General features: G+C 33.9%; 2 protein-coding genes across 4 annotated transcripts in view; one reads left to right on the forward strand and one right to left on the reverse strand.

Annotated features, from left to right (window-relative positions):
* Ance-3 (angiotensin-converting enzyme Ance-3) overlaps positions 1 to 20,560 on the forward strand; it is a 71,624-nt gene that overhangs the window by 10,384 nt on the left and 40,680 nt on the right. For both annotated transcript variants that reach the window (XM_066282974.1, XM_066282973.1), the window contains 8 exons: positions 7,551 to 7,712; positions 8,049 to 8,289; positions 8,338 to 8,529; positions 8,588 to 8,685; positions 8,741 to 8,910; positions 8,965 to 9,089; positions 9,145 to 9,388; positions 10,309 to 10,407. In XM_066282974.1, the coding sequence (XP_066139071.1) occupies positions 7,551 to 7,712; positions 8,049 to 8,289; positions 8,338 to 8,529; positions 8,588 to 8,685; positions 8,741 to 8,910; positions 8,965 to 9,089; positions 9,145 to 9,388; positions 10,309 to 10,407 (1,331 nt within the window). The remainder of the gene's footprint in view (positions 1 to 7,550; positions 7,713 to 8,048; positions 8,290 to 8,337; positions 8,530 to 8,587; positions 8,686 to 8,740; positions 8,911 to 8,964; positions 9,090 to 9,144; positions 9,389 to 10,308; positions 10,408 to 20,560) is intronic.
* Positions 10,584 to 17,456, reverse strand: LOC136339615 (uncharacterized). 2 transcript variants are annotated; one of them, XM_066283021.1, is made up of 5 exons: positions 17,316 to 17,456; positions 13,054 to 13,258; positions 11,820 to 11,942; positions 11,454 to 11,692; positions 10,584 to 11,401 (listed from the first exon to the last, which is right to left on the reverse strand). In XM_066283021.1, exons 1-5 carry the CDS (start codon positions 17,325 to 17,327, stop codon positions 10,676 to 10,678), a joined length of 1,305 nt encoding a protein of 434 aa, XP_066139118.1. In that variant the 5' UTR covers positions 17,328 to 17,456; the 3' UTR covers positions 10,584 to 10,675. The 2 variants fall into 2 exon arrangements, with proteins under 2 accessions (XP_066139118.1, XP_066139119.1); XM_066283022.1 differs by lacking the exon at positions 11,820 to 11,942.

The following is a 20,560-nucleotide window of genomic DNA, read 5'->3' on the forward strand; positions in this document are numbered from 1 at the left end:
TGAAAATATTTTTGCACTTAAACCTTTCCCAAACCATCATCTGCAGCACAGCACAGCGATTTAAGGAAAATTCATGACTCTTTGTGGTTGTAGGTAATATTTATATCTCTTGCAAAAAACTTCGACTTGGTTACGCAACATGAGTTACAATGTATGTTGAAACAAAGATAAAAATGATCAAAACACTCTTTTGATTTTAAGTGCTTGATTTTTTTCAACACTGGACATTTATGAAGACCAGTTTTCTTATATAGCTCAAGTTCATTGAAGTTAGTTTACATTACGTATTCCGTGTCTGCCCATTATGATTTAAATGATGTGAGGCATTTCGATGAATCAGTGTCACTTGCGAGTAACATTAATCATTATAATTCGTTCATGTGCCAGGTAATCCTGCCCTAACCGTGAATTAAAAGTACTTATTTTATCATCAGTAATACTAGCAGTACGTAATCAAACCTCAGGAGCGGCAGCAATCCTGTAAACAACATGTCTGATTCACTGACCATTAATTAAAATGACAACTATAACGAACATCAAATGCAGCGCCTATTGTTCAGAAATTCTGCTTGAAGTAGTTTTAAAAAAATGTTGGGAGAGGCCTCGTTGAATAGAACAACCATAATAAATTCACTTGCAGTTGCATCGTTTATTGTCTAAAAAATTATTATTCAACTAAAGACAAATGTACAGAGGTCTGCAATTAATGGTGACCTTAGTAATGCACCGTACATTCTACTTATGAACGGCCATAAAACTGAACAACAAACCTAGTTTATAAAGTTATGTTAATAAGTTGCACCTTTGATGCGTAGATTTAATTGTTTATTATTAAGTCTAGGCCTTGCGACCTTATAAACACTCATGACGATAATGGCACGCATTTTCTTCGGGGTAGGCCTCACATTAATAGTTCGTAGAGGAAATGCAATTTATTTTTATGTATTAAAATTTTTAAATGTTCCATAAACGGCTCATCAATGCCAGTGCAAAAATTGCTTAAGACTCAAAACAAATTACTCTCAATTAACAACAAATTATGAAAACAATGGTCGGAGTTTAGTTGAATCGTTCGAGGATCAAGTTTATAATACCATGTGTAGTTTTAAATGAGTGGTTTTGAATTATTTTGGTACCTTGACCATAGGCTTGAATGTGAGAACCTTTTTGTATCATATTGTTGCAATAGTGCCTTTAAACTTGACATTATTTTTGGTCGAGGTTCGTTGGTTTGCTATTGAACTCTTTTATTTTCGGTTATGTAATTTCTAGTTTAAAGACATAGACAAAAAAGCAAAACAATTTGAAAATAATTATTATGCCTATTTCTTAAGTCAACATGCCGAAGAAGATGTGAATTTAAGTAATCTTATCTTTAGTAGAGTTCGCAACGTGTATATTTAATAAAAAAGTACATTAAGAAAACGCTATTCCAGTGTTTTATTCGTTCTTCATGAGTGGCATTTTGGCGAAAAAGGTAAGCGCCAAACTGAGGTTAAAAGGGCAAAAAGGGTATTTGGAAGTAAAACAGGTACGTTATCTTGAAATTAAACGTCCCTAAACTGGGCGCAATACCAGGTAAAAGTATAGTGCGAGTCGGTAATCCAGACTAATTAAAACAGGACTGATCTGAATTAGCGACATATTTGGGTTCATGATATACTATGTACACAGGGTCATTCGTTAACAATAGGACAACCGACAGCTGAAGATGTTACACGTCGAATGGTAGCGATTCGAAAAAATACGCCTTATCTAAAAGTTGAAAGTTTCAGATGTATAGAGGGTGCTAAAATTTAAAATTTAAATAAATTTCTTGCTGCTATTTCGATAATATCTAGGCTAGACCCTTGAAAATTTACTAAAGTTATGTTTTTTTTTAATGATGAGTGGGATGCGGTTTGCAATTTCCGCGGTCCTAATAGAGGGTGCTACTTGCGGTCAGTTCCATAGAATTTTTACTCTATACAGGGTGTTTCCTAACTACGTGTAAAAAATTTAAAGGCGTCATTCTCGACTGATTTTGAGTCAAAAATGTCTAATAAACATATGTCTGCAAATGTCTTGTTTCCAAGATACAGGGCGTTGACTGAAAGACGTTGAAAAAGGCTTCTAAAGGTTTGGTGGTATTTACTAACTTGTTTATTGTTAGTTTTTTTTGGTACTTCCACTACTATAAACAAGATAGTCAGTGTTATTTTGGTGTTTTACTCTATAAAGTGAAAGAATTTAGTTCTGTGTCCCAAAAATCAGATTTTACCTCAGTTTTGAAATTTTTTCCAATGCCTAATTACACTAATCAAGAAATGGCCAATATGGATTTTGTTTACGGCCTTCCTGATGGTAATTGTCTTTTCTAAAATTCAAACACCCAAATTGAGTCATTTTGGAAATAAAATTTCTTTTTCTTGTCACATTTCAACACCCTGTATCTTGGAAACAAGGCATTTGCGGACATGTTTATTAGACATTTTTGACTCAAAATCAGTCGACATTACGCCTTTAAATTTTTTACACGTAGTTAGGAAACACCCTGTATATTAAACAAGGTAATACAAGAAATTAAAAGCGAAACAAACCAAAAATAAAAATATTGCTCGATTTCCGGTCCGTGGTTGTAGCCTATTTAAGATGAACTCAGGTATTACTTGGCAGAATTTTCCAAAAAAGTCCCGACTCATGGGCATTGAATACTTGGGGGAAGACAGGAAATCATTTCTTCGAATCGTTACCAACAATTTTCTAATGAAAGGTGCCGAAGCAAATGCATTGTTTGACAGTTCTTCATAGGATTTTATGTCGTAACCCGTGTCTTTTTTTTTTTTAATTAAAGACCCATTCTCTACTTACCACTAAGTCGTCTATTCTATATTTCTTACATACTTGCTGGCCTTTCACTGCTAAAATTTCACATGATATTAACACACGTTTCTCTCATTGTTTTAGGAACCATAAGTACAATTCATACTTCATTTCTGGATGCTCAGCCTTTTTTAAGGTCTTCCGCGTCTCAAGCTCTGCATTGCCTTATTTAAGAAACCCAATTTAAATGCTACTTGACTACATAATTCTCATTACGAGATATAGTGTCTTACCCTTCAATTTTCGTTCTATTTTTAATAATATCCGAGTTGGTACACATGCCGACGACGTATTTTGGCGCTAAATTCTTCACACTTACACCACTGCTCAATTTATTTAATATAGCTGCTTTTTGTTCTATACTTAAAGTAACGCGTTTACATTTGCTTTTAATAATAATACGTATGTTAATAAGAAGAGCAAATGATCAGCTAAGAAATAACTTAATGCAGATACAATAGCAGGGCCGAAGACAGCATTCAGTGAATGTGGAACGGTTAAAAAAAGTAACTAAAGTAATCAAAGACTATTTGTGAGCAGAAAATCAAAAAGAAACCAATTTTCTATTAACAAACAAGTTTTTTCACTCATTACGTACTGTTTAATTCAGTTTGTATTGCTTTTTTTACGAAATTTATAGCTAATTTTCTCAAAAATTATTCAATAGATTGTGAATTGCATTACACCATCCAATGCAGTTGTGAAAGGCCTTGAATTTGATGTGTCACGTGGCTCTGATAAAAACTGTTTTGATATATTTTGAGAATTTTTCGAAATTTTTATTTTTCAGATTAAGGACAAATCAAATTTTGGTTGGATGATCCTGTGTAACTGTGGTCAATGCTTAAAATAAACTTACTTTCTTAATATTATTTAACAATTAAGGGAAAGGAAAATACAAATACATGCTTTAATGAAAAAGTGGAAGGTGAATTTTAAATTTGAAATTTCATACTGATAAGAACGGTAGTACATCTATGGAAACACTAAGATAAAGTAAACCGTTAAGTTATCTCTGTAATGATACAGGTAACTGTCTCTTATCGATAGCTTCATATTAAGATAAAATCAGAAGTCAGTTATACTGTAGTCTTCATAGAGACTAACAGCGTTGACAAAATCAGAAATGACTTTATCACAATCATCGTTTTACATGAACTCAGAACGAGCTAAATTGTTACAAAAAAATGTACCGTGTTGAATGTTTTTTGTGTTAGTGTGGACTTAGCTTAAAGAACAGAATGGTAGTAAGAGCTACTATAATGTTATCTGATATAGTGTGTTCATTTAAAAATTTGCCACCTCAAATATGAAACTACTGAGAAAAGTGGTGTTCCAGGTTGTGAAGGAGGCACAGTTTTGACATTACTTGCGTAAACTTAATAGCCTCCCTTTGCCACACCGCTATACCCACTTGAAAATTTTGAATGGCACTGTCCATCGAGTTACACCTCCCATGAAAGATAATTAAAAGTGCAAAATATCGGTGTATTAAAAAATACGATTTGTTAAAGCGCTTTTGAAAGGTCAAGGAAAAACTGATACCACGATTTCAAATACAAGTAATAAATATTCGAACTTCTCAGATTATTTGATATTTTTTTCTGCTTAATAAAAAAATAAATAAATAATCGTTTTTCATTAAATGCGACACATTTCAGTGATCTATTTTCAGACAGAAATTCATTTTGCACAAATTTTGTCATTTAGTATTTGTTAAACAGTGCATTCATTAACATCTTGATTAACATGGTATATTCTGTGGAAGAAAGCAGAAAATGGTTTTAATTTAAGGTGCGACTAGCCAATCCCCTCGATAGATGACTAAGGTTTTCAACGAGAAATATCCTCATAGAAATGTTTCTCATGTCTACGTAAAGCAACTTCTAGCAAAATTTGCGACAAGCTCAGTAGCCAATTTAACACTAAATCAAACGAAACTATTGAATGAGGCTGCAGCAATTGAAGTTTTGGGACAATTTGTAAGTAAATCAATCACATTAATTATAAAAGTGTCTCGACAAACTGAAATGTCAATTGGTTCTATTGCAAAAATGACGAACATACGCAGGTTCCACCCATACAAAATGAAAATTCATCGGGTATCGGCTGAGCATGAATCCGATCGCAGAATTGAGTTTTGTCAATGCATGATTTATTACCACTACTTCAAATTTTGTTAAAAAATATTTGTTTCTCCGATGAGTTCACATTTTATTTAACTAACTTGTTAACAACGAAAATTTTTATTATAGATGTGACTAAAATTCTAATGTGTTTCGGGAAGGCCATATTTATTGACCTCAAAAAGTTAATGTATGGGCTGAGTTATTGGGAGATACTGTAATTAGACCATTATTCATCGATGGTAACCTGGATGATAAGACATACCTCAATACATTACATGAGTCAATTGGTCATATTGTAACAGAGGCTGTAACTAGTAATAATGGTAGTAGTAGTAGTAAGTAGATCATAACAGCGGTTATTTACTAAACGAAAATATTTGGTACTCTGATAGAAACGGTACATCGCCACATTATGTCATGCCGGTGCGACAATGGCTTGATGGCGAAAGAGGAGCAATTGAATGGCCCCCAAAGTCTCCCGATTTAATTCTTCTTGATTTTGTTCTTTTGGGTTCATCTTAAATTAGTTGATAATATATTATATCCCGAAGATATTGATGAACTAAAAAGTCGGATAATCTCATAATATTAGAGACACTTCAAAGAGTGCGACAGGAATTTGAAAGCAGATTGTATTTATATTCAGGACCAAATGGGAATAATTTTGAAAATTTCTTGACTTCAATGTGACAAAATTATAAGCATAAGAACGTTATTCTTAATTGTTTGCTACGCGTAAGTTAATTTTTTAACTCCATTGATAAATAAGATTAAATTCGTTTTTCTTTTGTTTTTTCTTGATTTTTGAAAAAACGTTTTAACAAATCAAGATTCTTAATGTATCGATATTTTGTACATTTAATTGACTTTAATATGGGGTGCAACTCGGTGGAGGACGCCATTGAAAATTTTCATGTGAGGGTAGCGGGGTGACAAAGGGTGACCATTAGGTTTGTGCCAATAATATCAAAAGTGTTCCCCTTCATAGCTTGCAAGACCACCTAACTCAGCACGTTCCTACGTATATCCATTTCTACAATATTTGCGGTGGCAAGTTTTCAAATGAAGACACTGTATATGGAAGCGACGGATTTAAGAATGAAGAAGTTTTAAAAACTAGTCACGTTGGCTGTCTCAATGGGACACTTAAAAAGAAATTTGAAACCTCATACCCACACAATAACGATGTTATTAAGACAATGATTAGATCATGTAATCTTAACGTTAACTAAAATAAAATTGAATATACAGGGTATTTCCTAAGTACGGTACATAACTTCGGGAGCGTATTCTACAGCTAAAATAACGGTAATTTTTTTATATAAACTATATCCCAAAAATGCTTCGTTGCGGAAATACAGGGCGTGAAAATTTTATTGTCTGAAATTTAATGTCTCACACACAGATAAATAAACGGTGTTGGTGACTAGTAACATGTCGACAATTTCGCTACTAAACAGGCAAGTACACAACAAAAAAATTCATATCTTCATACAAGTATTTCTTCTCTTAAGAATAATAAAAAATAATGAAAAAATTTAGCTAAAATGTTTTTTATTTATTTACTCGAAAACGGTGCGTCCTACGAAAAAAAGTCAAGAGACCTTTTTTCTTCCAAATCGAACACATAATTAAAAAAGGAACAAAATATTGGAAAAGAACATTGGCGTATCACATTTTTCCTTTAAAATATCCAGCAATTACCCTGTCCGCACGCCACTGGTTGTATAACAGCCACTGTTTTTAGCCTAAAATTCGCATCGTTGTTAACTTTCAAACTCTCTAAAATTTCATTAAAATGTCTCAAGTAGTTTCGGAAATATTAAAAAAATTGTAATAAAAAAAAAAAAATTCGCACCCTGTATTTTCGCAACGAAGCATTTTTGGGATATAGTTTATATAACAAAATTATCTTTATTTTAGCTGTAGAATACGCTCCCGAAGTTATGTACCGTACTTAGGAAACACCCTGTATATTTTGTTAGTGATTTTCACGAAGGAGTCAGAAACTCTTACTGGAACCCAAGAAAATGAAGTAATCACGGCGTTATCTACTTCATGAGTGAGTAGGGTTACTTGTAGTCACAGTTTGAGATGAACTCAAACGGAGGAAAACGAAGAATAACTTTGCTAATTGAGTTTTGTGCCTTGATAAAATAAACTGTTATCACCATCAGAAATAACATGAATTTATTTGCGGTTCTTCATTTGTACACATGAACAAGACAAATACGTTATTAATCACGTTCATTTCTGTAATGTTGCTTTAATGAGAGAGTTAGAATGGCATCTGAAACCTCATAGTTTTTGAATAACGATGTTATCAAGCGTAGGTATAATGCTATCTTAGAATTAGTTTTATAGAGTTAGAAGCCTCAGATGTTTCTATTTAAAACGTGTCAAATAATGAAAAACTTAATCTGTAACGAAAGCATTGATAACTGTTGTCTGAATTAGGAACAGCTTTCGTTGGTTCTAGAGTTTAAAAATGTACATACATTTTAAATATAAATATTTAGATTTAATTTTGAAAATCGTATGAATAATGTATTTTTACAGCTTCAAGCCCAACAAGCTTACTCTGAATTCCAACATGGTATTTGGGAGCTGCTCAACCAGGCTGGAAATCTCAACAGTATCCCTGATGCAAGAACCTATAGACAGATCAGGTATTACTCTGTGGTTGGCCCTGCAGCCTTGTCACCTGATCAACTTGATAGGGTAAGTATGAAACAAGAGTGGAAAATGCAAATTTAATAAAAGCGAAGAAATACTTGATTAATATTCATCATTTATGAGTTTCCATCTTACATTAAAAAAAAATGACGAATAATTTGAAGAATGCGAAGAAGGTGAGGTGCTTTACTCGATTATATCAAGTGCAATAATTACGCTGGTGTTAAATGGATGAATGAATTAGCGTAAACTGAAACAAGGTGTTTAAGATCAAGTATTACTAATCACTTTCCTGGAATCATCTTGCCACGTAACACAAGCATTAAATTAATATTTTTATTTACCTAAACCAATTTAAATAAAATCTACATAATATTACAGTACAACAGACTAATAAATGATATGTTGGCCATCTACAATACTGCCACAGTGTGCAGCTTCAACGACCATTTCCATTGTGGACTTCGGCTGCAACCAGATTTGAATAAAATTATGGCCAAAAGTCGCAATTGGGATGAACTGCAACATGTCTGGATCGAGTGGAGAAGGCAAACTGGACAGAAAATGAAGGAGCTTTATGAGCAAATGGTGCACTTGTCTAATGCAGCGTCTAAATTAAATAGTAAGTTTGAATAAAATTTACAGCTAAAATTTAATGGCAATTTTGCAGATTTTACCAATACGGCTGATTATTGGTCTTTTCCATTCGAGTCTCCCAGTTTAGAATTGGACTTAGAAGATGTTTGGGCTGATATTAAGCCTTTGTATGAACTACTGCATGCTTACGTCAGACGGAGGCTCAGAGAATACTATGGGCCTGAAAGGATCAATAGGCAGGCTCCTTTGCCTAGCCACATTTTAGGTGAATATTAATTTTAAGTGGAGTTTTTGTTACTTACTGAAACAATTGGATATTTCAGGGAATATGTGGGCCCAAAGCTGGAGTAACATTTTCGACATAACTCAGCCCTATCCAGGCCAAAATTTTCTGGACGTTACTCCTGAAATGTCCAAACAGGTTTAAAATTACAAAATGATCTAGTTTCTTAAATAAATATGTACTTTTTCCTTAGGGTTACACTCCAATAGACCTGTTTAGACTTGGAGAAGACTTCTTTGTTTCCATGAATATAAGTGCCATGCCTCTGGATTTCTGGCAGGGGTCCATATTCGAGGAACCGGGTGATAGAGTAGTTTTGTGCACCCCTTCGGCTTGGGATTTTTGCAATAGACGAGACTACAGGTAATTGATTTTGCTTTTAGTATCAGAATACATTTTCGATTCTTAAAATTTTAGGATTAAAATGTGCGCTCATCCAAATATGAAGGATTTAATCACCGCCCACCATGAAATGGCTCACATTCATTATTTTATGGCCTACAAAAATCAACCGAAGGTGTTCAGAGATGGAGCCAATCCTTGTTAGTAAAATTTTATTAATAATTTTTATATCAATGTGATATTTGGTATTTTTAGCGTTTCACGAGGGACTCGGGGAGGCTATAGGACTCTCAGTAGGTACTCCGAAGCACCTTCAAGCATTGGGATTAGTGCCTGTTTCTGTAGATGACACAGCAGTAGATATTAACTACCTCTATCAAATGGCGTTGGATAAAATAACTTTCCTACCATTTGCCTACGTAATGGACAAATGGCGTTATGATGTTTTTAAAGGGAAAATCGGGAGGGAGGAGTACAATTGTCATTGGCATATTTTAAGGTAGATAAAGAGTGTAAAATACTAGAAAATAAAGTAGTTAGTGAGATACAAAATAAGGTATGAGAAAGTTTTACATTCAGTAAAGTAATTAGATCTATTTCTTTATGTAGGTAGACAAATTTTCAGTTTTAAATGCTTATAATAATTTCTGGTGTGGTTAAAATTATTCGACACTTGGTAAAATAGGCGATAAATTATAATTACGTAAAACAAATTAAAGATTTAGTTGAGCCTAAAAGCCGCAAGGATTTCCCAAATACCTAAAATGCCTTTACGTCACAAAAATCTTTTAATGAGATTTATTGTAAATGATCGAATCTATGATCCTCAAGAGTTCTCAACGGAAAAGGTCACTATTGGTTTTGGAACATTGAAAGAATGTTTTTTTCGAAGTGGCCATATTGGATATGGAAAATTTTGTGTTTTTTTTTATAGTGTCGAGAATGTTTTTCAAAAAAATTCATTTTTCTACAAATTTGTTTCGTTTGACCATATTTTGTGAAGAAATTTGAAATCTGACACCATTGCCTGAGTTGCGTTAAGAAAGGGTAGGTATTCAATTTTCTTCAAAGTGGTTTGATTAGATAAATCATGTCCACCTTCCTTTGATGAGTGAGTGTTATCAAAGAGATTTGAATTTCCTTAGAGAGGCTTTGACATCAATGGTGTTTTTTATGATACTTTAAATGCCTGTGCCTTTTCAGTGTTGACGTTGATACTAGTAAACAAGCCGAACATTTTTGTTTACGTTAAGTTTCTAATTAAATTTCTTTACTAATGAAGTTTTAATATTTACTTCGCTTTCACCATTTTTAAGGAATTATTTAATATTAAGTTAATTTTCGGAAAAATTCTTCTTAGGCTTATACCATTTTTTAAAAATTATCATAAAGACTTAAATAGGTATTTCTTAACTTTAGGGAGCAGTATCAGGGAATAAAACCACCAGTGCTGAGATCTGAAATCAATTTCGATCCTGGTTCAAAGTACCACATTCCAGCCAACATTCCATACATGAGGTAAGTTTTTGAACCTTTAAATTCAAGTTAATTTGATCTATATCAGTATAGATTAAGGAAATAACAATACTAGGTTTATAGAGCCCTCTTGGCTCACATAAATAGGCCCCTAAATTTATTATAGCGGGAGTTAGGTTCTTATGATTCGCCATGGTTACTCTAGACAAACACAGTACTTTTAATATTACGGATATATTTAAAAAATAACAATAACATCACAATAAAGAATAAAACTTAATACTGACAATCATTAAAACTACATCAAGGACTAATGATGGCCTGATTCCTCTCCACCGAAATCATGTCCTCCCCCGCTAAGTCCTCCAAAATCGTGCCCCCCAATATCTTCGCCTCCAAAATGTCCACCTCCATAATGCTCATCTCCCCCTTGACCTTCGTCTCCTCCTCCAAACCCTCCAGAATCCCCTCCTTCATGTTCGTCGTGAACTGGTACTGCTACAGGTACTTTCACTGGCACTGGATACGGTTTCTTAACCTCTACAGGTACTTTCTTTTCCACGGTGTATGGAACTGGGTTGAAAATCGGGATTTTCACTGCGTATGGAACAGGTTTTTCTACAGGAACTGGAATTTTCTTTTCTACGGGGACAGGTACTTTGACAGGTATTTTAACTTCATAGGGCTGTGGTTTTTCTACAGTGTACGGGATGGGTCGTTCAACTCCTACTTTGACGGGTACAGGCACTGGTTTAAATACTGGATAAGGGATCTTCTTTTCCACATGTACGGGTACTGGTTTCGGGATGTGCACTGGATAGGGTCTATCTATGTGAACTTTGACAGGCACGTGAATAATTTTTTCCACTGGGTACGGCTTTGGTACATGCACTGGAATTTTCACCGGATAGGGGATTTTCTTTTCCACGGGATACGGAGCGGGGACATGGACTTTGTAAGGCACATGTACAGTCTTTTCTACCGGATATGGTTGTGGTACCAAGACTTTTACTGGATAAGGTTTATCCACTGGTACCTGCAATTCAAAAACTTGAATGACACACGTCTTACGAGGTTTATGAACATACCTTCACATGAACATGTTCGATCTTCTCCACAGGCACTGGCTTGTGAATTGGTACCTTCACATGGACAGGTACTTTCACTGGGTATGGAACTTTCTTCTCTACGGGATACGGTTGAGGCACGTGCACTTTAACTGGATAGGGCACTTTCTTTTCTACTGGGTACGGGATGGTTTTCTCCACCGGATATGGTTCAGGTACCTTTTTGATTACGGTGACGGTCTTTTCGTGGTGGACGTGACCTGGGAAAAGTGTTCAGTCGTTTTACAGCTATAATTGTGTTTCAACCATCTATTATTGTTAAACTATGCTCCTAAATACCTGAAGGTTAGTTCTTTTCCGCCGAATTGCATCAAAACCAATCCTTACCTTTAGAACCGCCAGAGTTGCCTCCCAATGAGTCATGCTCAAAACCAAAACCACCCCCATAGGAGTGACCAATACTTCCAAAATCAAAATTACTCCCGAAGGAGTCACCGTTACTTCCAAAGTCTAGAATAAGTAAAAGAGTTTTTGGGTGAGGCACCTAAAGGAGGTGGGAGACAGCACTTTGTTAAAGTTTTATGCGGATGAAAAGAGATGAAATTGTGTAAAATAATTGTAATGAAGAATAATTTTCGTTGGGCAACAAAGTAGTTTTTTTATATGAGATTCCTTGAGGATGAATTGTGGGAGTTCACACATGCGGAAAGGGTAACATGTAGATATACTTTACTTTGAGAGTTCCGTCATGAAATTCAATACACCGAAAAATGTTATTTGCCGAAAATAACTCCAGAAACGGTAACTCTGTGCTTAGCATTTGTTTCCTAAGATGAATCTCAATTTTTGACCAGATTCGACTCACACGGGAGCAAAAATTGTTAAATTTCTGTTAAAATGACGGCAGTTTCAGGAGAATTTTCCTGTTAAATCGTCGGATCTGAAATTCCGGTATTTTAAGGGCTTGTCATGGTTTCTGAAATATGTTTTTCTGAATAAAATTAGCAGTTGCAAGTGATTAATCTTGCTGTAAAAACTGCCGTTTCTTGATAACGCTCAATTGGTACTCCATTGAAATCCGGATCTTGGAAATTTGTCACTAGAGCCAGTTGATAGAAGAGCTGTTTCAGGTTTTTGAAAATGTAATATTCAGAAATGATATCAAACCGAGCAATTATAATTTATTATGTTCTTTGAGGAGCGTTCGTTTCTTGATGCGAAAATTAACTTAAGCTTCTTGTCAAAATTATGTATTTCAATTATGTGTAATATTTTAAAATATTCACGACATTTTTGAAAATTCTATCATCAGAAACGAAATCCGAAAAAAAGACTAACTTGCTTGATTTCAACCCATTATCAACTCATTTGAAACATATTGAAAGTTGGTGTCTCTCCTAAAAATTCTGATTTCTTGTGGAACTTGTGAAAAATGGCACCCACGCCATTGGAAATTCACGTTAGAGAAGATTGAAAAGTTATTTAGTTGATTAATACTGTTGAGTAGTGTCTAATGGAAATTTTTATGTGCTACATTTCTTTACCAATTGCCGGTAGGTATTTTTTATTACGTTCCCTAGAAGATTCTGGATGAATGATGATGTCGAATAATCATATTTACCTATGGAATCTCCATGACCGCCCTCTTGATCTCCACCGCCGAAGTCAAATCCATGGCCGCCTCCATAGCCTAGGTCCAGCCCCCTTTTGTCTTGCTTTTTGCTTTCCAATGGGGCGGATTCCACTGCTTTACTGTCAGCGGCCTTTTCTGCTTGTTTTTCTTCGGCGCTCGCCAACAGAAGGAGTGCGCAGAGCGCGGAAAAACCCTAACGCACATAAAACACATAAAGCATTGATAGTTTTAGCAGTTTTCACGTGTTTTTTTTTTAACTTATGTGAGCGTATAAAGTTCGTCGTAAGAAAATGTCCTCAGCAGTGGTTCTACCATTCTAAATAGACTCCTTAGATAGATGCCTTGATGGCGCTCATGAAAGTGTCATAAAATTAAATGTCGATTACGCGTACCTGCACAGATATTAAGTAATCGAGCTCGTTTAACTGTTAATTAAAGGCAATACAAATCTGGTGAGCGTGTAAAATTGGCATGTCTGCAGAGGAGTCCTTTCTCCATTTGGTAGAACACATGGCAAGCGCCCGCACTTTTCAGTGTTCCGAAAGTGAAAACGCGTAATTATAATGTAAGTAATTTCTTTCCGGGGTCTAGTTTTTTTACCATTCGAGTAAAACGGCGGTACCGTTTCATTTGTACTTTCTTACGTAATGCCGATTCTAACGAGGATGCCATTTGATGGGTTAGATGCATCGTCGAAATTATTTCCTTGAGAAATAAGTTAGTAGGACGAGATGTTAAATTGCTTTCTACTTATAATGAAGCGTTTTGATGGATGCCATTACGTATACAAACCAAGATATGTGCATACATTTGATGTTGACGTGCATTTCCTGAAACCTCTATTATTCAATTTTTGGCTAATGGTGGTAGATACTTTCATATTTCATAGGTCAAACGACATTCTTTTCCATTCGTATTGGTTTTGGCACACACTCAGGGTGATAAATTAAAAATTAGAAAACCAAAAGCTGGAGATACGCCAAATGTTGATGATTGGAGAAAATGTGCCTCATTCGGAAGTTGATGGATTGGGGTATAAACAATGTTGAAAATTAAAATTCTAATTCATTTTTTGCTATTAATCTGAAAATATCTAAGTTAGACACTTGGAAATTTGTAAAGTTATGTTTTTTTTTCGATGATGAATAAGATGCGTTTCGCAATTTCATCGTTACTAATAGAGGGAGTCACTTACGATCAATATTACAGAATTTACAGTTAACAACTTTTTACCTTCTATATCCAACGCGAAATTTGATTCATAATTTGAAAGAGCTATCATTTTTCCATTGATTATGTAGTCTCGTTTCATTTCGATATCTCACTCTGTTTTCGAGAAGAGTCTATTTAACAAACACTATGTTTAAATTTGATAATTTGTGATAATCGATTATCAACGCGTAAATTGCAAAATGCACCTTTTTCGTCGCTTTAAAAAAACTTCACAAATTTACAAGTATCTAACCTAGATAATTGCAGAATAATAGCAAAAAAAAAGAATTAAAATGTTAATTTTAATTATTTTTTAATTTTAAACACTCTGCCCGAATTTATCAATTTTCGGGTACGGCATATTTTTTTCAATCGTCACTATTTGACTTGTAGTTTCTCCAACTTTCGGTTGTCTCATTGTTAATGAATCGCCGTGTATATTTGAAACAAGTTCAAAACTGGTTAGTTGCTAAGAAGTGCGAAAAGTTATATTTTACCGCATATTCATTAGGATTGAGTGAATGATGCAGTTCGTTCGTCCAGCAATTGAGCGCTTAAAGCCACTTCGGATATATTTCCTACGAGCACATGGTTATCAGCTTCAGTTCATTCTGCGAATCCTGATTTATAACAGTTTCTTTGTATAACGTGTTGTAGAGGTTCTGAATTAAATATGCTATCGATGTTAGAATTAACAGACGTCATGTCTTATGTTAACTTACTCCCATTAAGCAATACATATGTTTTTTCTACTTTTATTTTAACTTGACGTTTTGCGCCTTACGTTAGCAAAAAAGTTCAATTAAATACGTATATCGGCCAGTGGTAAAAATATTATACGCAAAATGTATTTTTAAGTTTTATCGCACGCATGTCAGTGTCAATTGTCTGAATGCCCACAAGTACTTTTGAAACTACCACATGCTATTTTGTTTTGCGTGCGGTAACGATTAAAACATAAGTTTAATCAGATAGCACTGTAGTATTGGTTATTTTTAAACTTGCTTTTGGTCTTTCTCAGAGGTAATTTGAAGTTTTTTAGCATATCTCGGTCTTTTAAGTACTTTTTTTAATAGCCTAACGATGATGATTTGTCTCAGATACCCAGCAATGCACACTTGTTCCTTGTTCAGCATTCTGATAATGTTTTTACCAATATTTAACCTTTACATGAAATATTGATAACCAATCGTAAAAGGTGAAAGAGGAATATTTGAAGACAGTCGAGTTCAACCTAAAGAAAAAGAAAAGGCAGAAATCGCAGCGCATGCCCAAAAATCAGCCGTGAAAAGTCGAGAAATGATGAGCATCTTCATAATATTATATAACATTCCTGAATAAAAGCAATGTTATGCGAAACAACTAAATAAAGATAAAAAAAGAGGTAAATCAGTTTTATGAGATTTCTAGATAAGTATGCGCTTGATATTTCCTGTGTATAGCCAGTGGAATATATGTAGTGAAAATAACTAGTTTATAAAATGACACGAATTCTCGAGGTATTCATGATCAAAGATTGAAAAACTTCATAGCTTTGCACCTTTTGAAGAAAAACATGAGGTTTTTGAAAGATCCCCTATATTCGGTTGGAGCACAGGAGATTTGGAAATGCAACTGAAGGAATATTCGGGTGAAGATGCTTTCAAAAGCACGAAACCCTCATATTTCGGAAAGTAAAGAAGTTTAAGAATAACTAATTAAATCACTAATAGACGACATTTTCAAATATAGATAAGTAACTTCAAAAAATATATGTTTGGCTAAGGCCGGTATTTTCAAAAAATTTAATATTTTATTTTTGGGATTGTTAGGGAAGCCAAATATACAGGAAATGTTGCATATAATACCATTTTCTATGTAAAAAGAATGACATAGAAGTACCAGATATGAATCCGAAGTCTCATAATTTTAAATATAATTCATGTCAAATTCTTGACTAATTTGGGTGTCTTTAAAAATTCACAGAATATAATGAATGAGTGTTATGGAAACTAAATTTAGGGGATATGGGAAACATTATGCCCTTTTGTATAATAAACACCTCATTAATGCTGGGGTTAAACTCGAAGTTTTATGGTTTGAAATCGTATTAATAAAAAAAATCCATCCTTGATCATTATGCACAACTCCGGCAAATGGCTATATTTAATGACGAAGCATTAGGGAACCCAAATTTATATAAATTCGACGATCAACAATGAAAATTCGGATACGAGGAAATTAACATTGAGAAAGAACAGGTTTGTTATCACGGTAAAAGTTGAAAGTACTGAATAATTATTTTTTCGGGTATTTCCATATCTTCAGCATTTTAAGTTATAGTTGCGTGGCCTTGAGAAACAAACTACCTTTTCTGATTTGGTACTCTGTGCATAGATTTTGAGATGCATATGATCTGATTGGTTCATACAACTTACTCAAGAAAGTAAAAGAGTTGTTTTACTCTATTTAGTTGTGATTGAGAAGATCTATTTAAAAAAGCAGTGAGTAAAAGTTTTGAGGAATGTTATTGAAATAAAAAATACAATTTTCATTTTGACATCTTGCAATGATCATAAATTAAAGTTATTTCAGGTTTATTGAATTAAATTATTATAATTCAAGAAAGCTTCTGTTGGCTCATACATAGTTAATGAGAAAGTCCCCTATATATTCCTTACATATGGTTTTTAATAATATTTTTTCGTTTTTCCTATGAATATAACAAAATACCTAAATATTGAATTGAAATATATTCAATATATAAATTATATGCTGTGTTGACTTCTAGTCTTCCTAGTTCGAATTTCTTAAAAGGTATTTTGTTATGACAGTTTTAAGTGTACTTAAAGGCCCTATTTTCTGTTCCTTTATAGCTTATTTAAACCAATTCTTACATAAAATGAATAGATTTCAAAGGGAAGTTAAATTTGAATACCCATCTCCAATTAGTGATCAAGTACGATCTCTAACACTGGTCCTAGTTTATAAATAATTAAAATATTTTTATGGTAACTTTTCGCAATATTCCCTATTTTCCCGTAGTTACTGCTACTTACCAGAAGCTTCATATGTGGTAAGTCACTGACACGTGCGGCGGAATGGTACTGTTCGGCATCTTGAGGGTACCGTTGCCATTTATAACTCCATCACGCTTTCGTGCCTTGACGTGCTTCCCCCAAAAACGCACTTCATAAATTCGATTACGTTTACGGCAGATAAAGATTTATTCGTTTTCTTTAATGACGATCGGAGGAGGTATTTGTTCATATTTTTAGAGAGGTGTTGAAGTACCTACTTGACAGAATCAAAGTGATGCGGTACTTAGTTTCGTAATTACTGGGTTAGAATAGCTCTTTTCGAATAGTAGTTTTGGGGTTGAAATATAAGAAATATGGAAACTGTGTCTGAAGGGAAAGAGGTTTTTAGAATGTTACATTCCTTTGTAGATGTCTTTGATAATAGTTTTTTATATTTTCCTCAGACGCAGCTCTTTAATTTAATAATAATTATTAATAAGATGATTCCATCATATTGCTATTGTTTTTTTAGTTTATTTTATTCAGTAAAAACCGACACTCTCACTTACAAATCATTCGATTTACATTCCATAAAATTTCGATTTCAATGCGTTACTGATTTTATCGCTTTTTAACACATGTAAAATATCAATCATTTTAGATGCAACAACAAAGCAATATATGTAAGAGAACCTTCTATATTCTTCTATATTTAAATAGAATAATGATTATATAGGATCAGGGATAAGATAATTTTTTTCTATTAAATTGTGAAACAGAATACATTGTTGCTGAGAGAAATCATATACATATGCAGTTAGGTTGAATAGAAGAGTTATTTCTTAAGAGAAACAGTTTAATTTTGGAATTTTTAGCGTTATTTCTATATAGAATTAAATATCTTGTTCTTTTATCTTTTGTACCTATTTTTCCCTAAATGCTAAAAATTGCAAACTTAAATCATACTGATTTTCAAGTAAACAATAATCAATTGAAATTCGGTCGGGTCTATGCTTAATACTTCCCCCAGTATTATTGTAGTGAATCTTTCGTGATTTCAGTTATAAGTAGGAGTTGAGATTTCCAAAATATTTTTCAAAATTAGTGGCACAGCTCATCTTCAAACATAGTCGCGAATTTTTCAAACATATATCTTCGAATTTACTTACTGTTCTCCGTTTCAAGCATCGATTTATTACTGATACACATTTCAGTTTTCATTAAGGATTTTTCCATAGTTCAGAAATTGGAATCCGAATACGGAGGTTCTAAACTTAAAAACAAAGACAGGCGCAGTTCGTCTTCCCATGTAGCTTCGATTTCGAAAAAAAAAAATTTCAATGAAGGTATTATCTTCCGAGTTTAGTACATTGCGACATCTATTTTTGAAACGCCCATGAATTTTTTAAACGGTTTTCCGAAATTCCGAGGATTAAAACAGAAGTAAAGGCTCTTGAATCATAACAAATTCAGTAGTGTTACTACTAAGTAGTAAATCAATTATTGGGATTACGATAGCATCCTGCACTGTCTTTGTTGAATCTATTTTTGACACATCTCTGTGTTTTTTTTTATAGATTTTTCAAAAATTTCCGGGAATAAAAATTGATCTTTGAATCTTGGAAAATCCAATGGCGTACTAAATTTATTATGAATTTTTTAAAAACCCGTAGGCTTTGAATAATAATATTATCTTGCGTTCGTAGATTTTCCAAATTTTGTGGCTTATAAATTTAGTATAAAATTTTCAAAAAATTTCCAGTTTTTAAACTTACATATTATCTCGCGTTGACTACATTGAAACAGATCAGAATTCATCATATAGTGATGCTAAGTGGAAAATACCTACAAAATACAACAAAAGAGATATATAAACAAACAAAATAAAAGAAAACCTGCAATTTAATGGTAGCTGCATAAAAATGTACCAAATCTAAAAATAATTAGAGATATTTAATTATTACTAAAAATATGCAAATTTGCCTGTGTTCACTACGACGACCTTGTATCCTTTTGAAAGGATTCGATATCAAATATAGTTTGCTACATTTTCTTCTTCATGGTAGCTCAAATAAAATAATAATTCGTAACGATGTAGTCATTATTTTGACGTAGCTGGAGTTTCTTTTAATGGAATAAACGAAGTCAAATGTTCCACAAATTAGTTGTACATTTAGGCAACCCATTATACTTTTCAAACCCTTTTGCCTTTATAGAGATGTAGTTTCCAATCTAGTCATAAATTGAGCCATAGGATCTATACATTGATTGAAGCCTCCAAATAGTGGAAATAAATACTAGGCGAATCTTGCCATTTGAAGATTGATGGGTTTGTCCCACGGGATATTCCAAGTTATTGTTGGCAGAAGAGGGCACGAATAATGTTTAAACGCTGAAATAGTCGTTGGATGTGAACTTTGCATAGAAAGAGAAATTTACAATGGAATTTCTGTCGTTATCGGACTAGAGTCAGGTTTTGTTTACTGAATTATAAATGAAATTCTGAATCACTAATAAATGAGATATAGTAATTGGAAAGCTATTAGAATATACAAGGCTGGCCACAGTAGAGGTGGATTATTTATGTTGGGAATACAACACAACAGTCTTCGAAGCCTAAATCTTAGTCAAACTTGAGGTGGTCACTCGAAAGGAAATAATATATAAGCCAAAGATTTATATCTACTTCGAGCAAAAACTGAGGTGCCTGTACCAAAGCAGAATGCATTTAAAGCTCGTCACCGAAAGAGTCACCCAAAGAAGAGTGCCGAGCTGCAAGGACATGAAGTTATATTAACCACTGGCATTGTGGGGTCGATGAGTTGTTTAGATAAGGGTCCTAAACTTGAACTAACCTCAAACATGTCTAAGGGTTAGGAAAACAAATATTTCCCATTAACATAACACATGTCAATAGGAAACAACAAAGACCGATAGGAGACAGGTGGTAAGATGTAGACTAGTCAAGGATTTCTTGCTCCACCCAGAGACATCCAGGGCATTATAGCTATTAAAAGAGTCTACAATGCATCGAAGAAATAGTGAGAGTTTTCAAAGATCACTGCAAAGCTAAACAGGTTAATACAATTCCTGGACATGGAGAACAGCTTGCTCTAGAAATACTGGATTGCAGGAGAGGAATCCTTGTATAACTGCCTAGGAGCGCAATAGGTGGATACGTCTTGGGTAGAGGGTTTTGGAACCGGCATTATTCTGTGAGGAATCGTAACCCTTGTATAAGATAGCATACCTTATAAAGAGGATTGATCCATTTAAGGATGGGG

The sequence above is a fragment of the Euwallacea fornicatus genome, chromosome 6 (assembly GCF_040115645.1).
Source record: "Euwallacea fornicatus isolate EFF26 chromosome 6, ASM4011564v1, whole genome shotgun sequence".
NCBI classification, from domain to species: domain Eukaryota; kingdom Metazoa; phylum Arthropoda; class Insecta; order Coleoptera; family Curculionidae; genus Euwallacea; species Euwallacea fornicatus.

Excerpts from the sequence above, each read along its gene's own strand:
- LOC136339615 (XM_066283021.1), bottom strand. Across the intron at positions 11,693-11,819 it reads CAACTCTGGCGGTTCTAAAG|GTCACGTCCACCACGAAAAG; the intron begins GTAAGGATTGGT and ends CACTTTTCCCAG. Across the intron at positions 11,402-11,453 it reads TCGAACATGTTCATGTGAAG|GTACCAGTGGATAAACCTTA; the intron begins GTATGTTCATAA and ends TTTGAATTGCAG.